At 37.5% G+C, this 7,040-nt stretch overlaps 1 protein-coding gene across 1 annotated transcript; it reads left to right on the top strand.

Moving 5' to 3' along the window:
• The first annotated feature begins 260 nt into the window (after positions 1-260).
• LOC142517748 (uncharacterized) lies at positions 261-6,826 on the top strand. Its single transcript, XM_075620152.1, has 13 exons — positions 261-738; positions 1,310-1,493; positions 2,232-2,300; positions 2,376-2,474; positions 2,614-2,693; positions 2,777-3,587; positions 3,885-4,567; positions 4,970-5,054; positions 5,165-5,216; positions 5,310-5,359; positions 6,232-6,279; positions 6,382-6,569; positions 6,706-6,826. The coding sequence occupies exons 1-12, from the start codon at positions 404-406 to the stop codon at positions 6,556-6,558; spliced, it is 2,673 nt and encodes an 890-aa protein (XP_075476267.1). The 5' UTR covers positions 261-403; the 3' UTR covers positions 6,559-6,569; positions 6,706-6,826.
• The last annotated feature ends 214 nt before the right edge of the window (positions 6,827-7,040 follow it).

The following is a 7,040-nucleotide window of genomic DNA, read 5'->3' as shown; positions in this document are numbered from 1 at the left end:
GACGTTCTGACTCCAAATCGGACAAATCAATGGCTTCCAAATCAAGCGAGAATCAATTTATCAATCTCATGCAAATGCAAGATGCACAAGACTCAGAGGAATATATTCTTAATTTTTCTCTTTTTTTACTTGTAAAATAATTTTGTTTTAAATGAGATTTTAAAAATAAAATTAAATTCAAAATTATAAATTATTTTGAAATTATATGCTGGAATGGTAAACCTAACCTTTGGTAGGGCTAATGGCCTTGCAATATGAAGGCGTGACATCAACCCTCACTCCCAATCATTTTTTATTCCTTCTTTTCCCACTGCACAATTCGAACAAGCAATTGCACCCGCTCCCCACGCCATTTGCGTAATCTCCGCTGAAATTCCTCTCAGGATCACTACATGTTCCTCAAATGGAAGGTCCACCCCCGCAATTGCTGTCGCCCAGACCGCAATACTACTCTGTAAGGAGGTATAGCCACCATAATCACCGAGGGGAAGGTGGGGGGCCGGTGGAGATGACGAAAGAGACCTCGCTTGCAGAAAACACTGATGCTAATAACACCGAAGAGAGGCGTGGCGGCGTCCATATGCGCCGGGCGTCTCTGGATTGCAACCTCGCGTCACTTTGCGGTCACATTCAGTTAGAGGGGTTTAATAATGGTGTGTTCTCCGACGTCGTTTTGAACGCTATGGGGTCCACTTATCACCTCCACCGCCTCGTTCTATCGCGGAGTTCTTACTTCCGGTATTTTCTACGAGGGGATTCGCCTTTGGAATAATGTATCGGGTCTTATTGTTTGTGAATATTTTAGAGGCTCCTGAAGTATTGTTGTTATTGGTGGATTTTCAAATTCATTTTTACAAAGACTTTATAAATTTAATGTTTGTGGTGATACGGCGAAATTTTGTAATTTGTTGTGTGAGTCGATCGGTTGTATGTTCGTCTCAATGTTGCGGGGGATTAAAATGGGCATGCAATGCATAATGTTGGTGTTATGTATAATAATTTTTTTGAGTTTGGTACTAGAAAACTTGTTAAAGTGTGAGGCTAGCTGAGTTGCAGCTGGAATCCAGAAGCAAAGTTTCTTGTGTGTAAATCCTTAAACATGGACTTACAAAAATCATATTGTGAACAATGTGAAGATGGTTTGAACACTTGTTCATTGTTATAGTTGTAACAGCATCATAGAAAAGTGAAGAAACTAACATGCTGCTATTTTTCTCAAGTGATGTCTATCTATGTCGCCTAAGAGTTCCCCTTCTTTTTCAAGATTATGTAAAATAGTTGTTTGTGTTGACTATAAAGTGATATGCAGGAATATGCTTCAGGGCCCTTGGAAAGAAGCCAATGCACCTACTCTCACTTTGCACGTAGATGATAAAAATGTTAATGGTGAAGCAATGACAACAGCTTTGGCGTATCTGTATGGACATCATCCTAAGTTAAACGACAATAATGCCTTTCGAGTTCTTGCTGTTGCTTCTTTTCTTGATCTTCAGGTAACAATGTTTGTCTGTAATACCATGTCTTCTTAAATCTTCATCTTTTGTGTTAAATTCATTTACATAATCAAAGTTTACGTTGTTATCCCACTGAATAAATGAGCTGTCTCCCCTCTTTGTTTTTCTATTGAATGCCTAGGAAAACAAAAATGGATGTACAGTCAATAGTGTCACACGAGCATTGAAGGAAAGAATTTGAACTTGTAGTGATGCATCCAGGGGGTTGTCAGGTGTGAAATGTAATTTGTGTGTTGCTCCCATGATGCTTAGCTACCTTTTTTGTCCTTGGAGCAAATTTTGTTGTGTGGAAAATTCAGGAGCTCTTTCTATTTTTTCCCCTTTTGACCCATTGAATTTCTTAAGAGTTGTTATTAAGAAAAGAAAAATCTGATATTAATGTTGAAGCTTCTATTGCAGTCATATCTTTCCCGTAGTACTTATTTGAGGTCGTCACAAATTTACAACTGTTAGATTGTTTCTCACAACAGAAAAAAATTTGATTAGAAATATATTACCATTGAAATTTAAGGTTACCAATGAAAAATGTAAATTGCTTCACAATGTATCTTTTGTGTTGGTCAATTGGCATCATTTGAGCTCCCAGGTTTCCGTTCTTCTGCCATAAGTTTCAGAAGGTTTGTTGAAAAATCGAGAGAATGGTGGCTAAGTCTCTCAACCTCACTTTTTTTATATATGTTTTCCATCTTGTCTTTAAATCTGGACTTTTTTGTGCAGGATTTATGCTCAATTTGCACAGATTTCATTATAGCTGAACTGTGGTCTTCAAACTTCCTAGCATATCAGGTCTTATAATTTTTTTGTAATAACATCATGCTCTTGATAAGAGTTTGCTATGGAGTCATGGCCATATTAATATAGGTTTTTGCTGAGAGCCAAGATTACGGGATACATGGGGAACGCGTTAGAAATGCTTGTTGGGGCTACCTTTGTCAAAGTGGTGCTCAAGAATTGAAAGAGGTAGGGCTTCTCAGAACATACTGTTCTGGTCTTAGAAATTATTTTCTTCGAACTTCTCAGTGGTTGGAGGGCATTGATGTTTTTTTTCCCTTTCCTTTTTAAGATGTGTATAAGCTGTGTTAACTCTTATTTGTTTCAGGTGCTCCCCAAACTTTCCTTGCAAACATTACAGGCTTTACTCACATCAGATGAATTATGGGTGCCTAGTGAAGAGAAACGGTGAGAAAATGAAGCTGCTTGTAATTTTTTCTTGTAGTGAAAGTTGTGACAAAAGGCTGAATTTTTTTTTGGAATGTCAAAAGGTTTGAACTGGCACGGTACACTCTTCTTGCAAAAACTAAACTATGCGAGACAGAACACCATGATCAAGGAAGTCCGAGTTGTAAGGTGGTAACGGGTACACAATTTGATTCTCCAAATGTGAACAAAAAACCTTTGGCAGATGAGAACCCAAAAAACACGTTGGAATCTGAACACAGCTGTTTAAAATTGAAAGATGAGGTTGAGGGCCACAGTACAGCTCATAATATTCTTGTTGAGCTTGTGGATTCTCATTTGGATGTTGCCAGCGGTAAACAAAAATTGCCAACCGCATGCAGCCAATCAAATTTGGAGTCAAGATACTCTTGCACTGTCGAACAAAGTTCAGCAAATAATACATTTTGTGCGCATGATATTAATGCCTCATGTTCATATCTGAATATGCACATTGGTATTGGAATGAGTGGATCAACTATTAGTGGTTTGGCCATGGAAGGACCATCAGGTGAAGATGCATGCTATCAATTGAATGGTAATTGGACACCAGGAGATCAAATGCACTGCTTGTCAATGAATCCTTCATGTAATGTGCTGATGCCTAATGAATGGGAAAGATGTAACATGCCCCCTCTGGCATGGGGTGGTAGGATAGTGGATAGAAGAGAGGCAAAAACTTGCTTTAAACGGCATTGTGGGATGAGCAGAGAAGATTACGATTCTTTTGTCAATATTTTTGAAGGTTGCTCTCTTTTATATTGCAACATGTCGTTTGAAGCACTGTTAAATGTAAGAAAGCATCTCGAAGAAATGGGCTTCCCATGCAAAGCTGTGAATGATGGTTTATGGCTGCAGGTATGTTACTGAATGCTTGATTACATGGTACTTTTGATACTGTTGCTATGTAGTAAAGGATCAGATATGACCATACTTCTGGATGCGGCAAAATTTCTTAAATTGGACGAGGGATGTGACATCCACCATATCCATTGCACCATTTGTATTTGCACAAGTTCAAGATGTTCTCTTTAATTTATGTTACAACACTATTTATACTTCCTGTATCCAGAACTTTGGCCTCATTTTTTTGATTTATTTGATAGATAATGCATTCATCTTTTGTTTTGTTTCTGGATTTCTTGCATATTGTAGATGCTGTTGAGCCAACAGGTGCAGGAAATTGGTGCAGATACATGCAAAAATTGCTGCCTCACTAGTGTAGCATGTGCATGTAGGCAGCAGCCTGGCTACTCACGTGGAGTTACAGCAACTGGATACCACATCCAAGATCACGATCCTAATAGTTTATCAAATGATATCGGGCAAGTCTATGTCACTAGCTCTGCTCATGGGGAAAGAAGTGGCCTTTTTAGGCCTGTTCGTGTGCATGTCAGGGGGAATATAGATGGGCTAGCTGGAATCGGACGTGGAACTACTTTTGTGCCTACAGCTGCTTGGCCTCCGACTCGTTATGTCTTTTCTCGTGTACCATTTGGTATGGGCAACCGCCAGCAACTTCCTGCTAATGATGATCCAGAAAATAGAACTGACAACAATGGAGATCTTGCTGGAGATGGATTGACAGCTTTGGTGGGGCTCAGTCAGGGATCAAATGATATAACTAATGTACATGAGGTGCCCTTGGGTAGAGAATATGAAATGGGTATTCAAAGCAAACTCACTGGATCTTTGTCCCCTGGGCAAACTACCAGTGGTGTAGCCGTAGAAGTGGGCTCACACGAGCATGCTATTGGGATTGAGTGGGCCAATGAAAATAGTGCTATATCATTGGATCTGAAAACACCTTTGAGTCACTTTCCGCCATTTCGCTTTGGGTAAGCTACCCTCTCTTTTGGCATCCATTGTGATTTCTATTGTGATTTATACTTCCAAAAATCATGTTTAAATCTGTTCAGGTAGATTTGGCTTCATTTCCAAATTGATTTGGATAGAAGGCTGCTGATTGGTTACTTCAATTTTTTTTTATTTTTACTTGTTCATGTTGTTTACTTCGGAAGGAACTTGAGTTTATCTTTCTTCCAAATTTTCTCTTGGAATGAAGGTTAAAGACAATGTGATGTAATAGACAAAATTGTATTCTTTTTTGTTTGACTCATTTGACCAACTGGCAAACATTGGGAGACATAATGTAAACTAGATTTTAACCTGATGTTTACTGCTCGAATAGACTACAGCACCTTATTATTCTTGGTAATTACCCTTCACTGGTTTTTCAGGGTTGAATTTCATGAGGTACATAGACTTAATGATGGTCAAGTTAAGCATTCTCCTGAAGTATTTTATGCTGGTTCCTTGTGGAAGGTATAAATAGATTGTGTCTTCTCTTAACGTTGATTAGATCGCAGTTAAATTCTCTTTGATTGCTTTGAGTTTACTCATTTAAAAACTTTGATGTTTTTTGCATTTCTTAGGTTAGCATCCAGGCTTTTAGTGATGAAGATCCTCAAGGACGCCGAACTCTTGGTGTGATTCCTAAACTGTGAATTAGACTAACTTTTCCTTTATAATAACAGAGTTGTTTTTATGGCGTAATTTTCTTTGCCCACTGTTCCACAGGTCTGTTTCTTCATCGGCGGAAGGCGGAGATTAGTGACCCACTTAGAAAGGTGAACTTTCAAGTTTCCTTTTGAGATTTATTTTACATTGCACTTGGGCAGCGTAAGTCCACGTTGTGCTAGATTTTGGGAGCATTTGGAAGGCCTAATGCAGTTTAACCATCTTTGAAGAAGCTGGTTCCAGCCAGCTTTGATGAGAAAGGAATTCTTATTTTGATTTCTTGCATTGTGCATGTCATGATCCATCAACAATTAACCCTGGCTGGGCTGATAACGTGATTACATGGAGCATTTTTCATGCCATTCTCATTCTCTGTTTTTAGCCAAGGACAAAAATGCTTAACTGGCGTATTGGAATGGTTGCCAGATAATATTTGATTAAAAACTAAACAATAAACAGCATGCTTCGTAAAATTTTGCATAAAATCTTAATCTTAAAATAGTAGAACCAAATCATTTTTGGTTTACTCAATTCGATCATCACAAAATTATATTGGAATTTTCAAACCCATTGTAGTACTTAAACTAAAATCAGGCATTCTAGTATTTCTCACTCATGAGATTGCTTAGCATGATGATCAAACTCACAATTCTAATTTTTAGTAATTTTACTAGGATACATTCTGTAAAATTAATTGTGAAAATTTGAATGAACCTACAAAAGATTTTCATGAAATAATTTTTGTACAAATAAATTTTTTCTTAGTTTGTTTTTGTTGTACTTGATAACCTACTTCTGTGGGAGTTTTTTTTACAATTTCTCATTTGCCATGTCCCAGCATCATCTCAATTAGTCAGATTTCTGAAAGATCTAGAAAACACTACCTTTTCACTTTTTTATCGATGACAATACTTTATACCTTATCTTGATTGTAGCAACACAATTGATGCATGGTAATTTCTCTGACTATTGTGATTTGTAGGTCCATATGTATGTGGATTCACGAGAGAAGGTTACTGCTAGATATCAGGTGAACTAACCATTCAAATTATTTTTTTGCAAGAATGATGCATAATTAGTCTAGTAGCTATAACATGCATTAAACATTATGTTTTGATGTTTACTCTTTTAGTTGGTATGCCCGTCGAAGAGAGAAGTAATGGTGTTTGGGAGCTACAAACAAACAGGAACACTTTTACCAAAGGCTCCAAAAGGATGGGGTTGGCGAACAGCTTTGTTATTTGACGAGCTTGGTGATCTCCTCCAAAACGGAGTGCTAAGAATTGCCGCTGTCGTGCAGCTCATTTGATACATTTTGAGGTAGTCTATGGACCCTGTCAAAGGAAAGCTGTTTCATTTTTCAAGAACTTTTAAAAATGTATAATACCCTTCTTTTTTGTAGTATGTCATGCCTACTTTTTATTCCTCTCCTGTTCTCCTCCTGTTCTGGTTTCAGATGTAAATGCACTGAATTATAGCTGCTTCTTTTTCTCACAATGGTCACTTAAATCAAAGCTTGTGTATCAAATTCTGTTATTAACAACTTATCTTTTTGTCCAAGCTAGCTTACTTCGTAATTTATGTGTTCTTCAGTGCTACCTGTAAAACTTTATTCTTCACACTCCCTGATGAATCCATTGGATCTTTCTTCAATATTCAATCGACAGATCCAATAATTAAATAATCACTAAATTTAATTTACTGATTTTTCATTGCTTTAGGAATGTTAGTTTCCAAACCGAAAGATTTACTTTCCATGTAGCGTTATGAACAGTTCGTGGTCATGTTTGT

Source organism: Primulina tabacum, chromosome 11 (genome assembly GCF_025594145.1).
Source record: "Primulina tabacum isolate GXHZ01 chromosome 11, ASM2559414v2, whole genome shotgun sequence".
Classification (NCBI taxonomy): domain Eukaryota; kingdom Viridiplantae; phylum Streptophyta; class Magnoliopsida; order Lamiales; family Gesneriaceae; genus Primulina; species Primulina tabacum.
The sequence above is the reverse complement of the archived record's forward strand: the minus strand, read 5'-3'. Positions and strand labels throughout refer to the sequence as shown.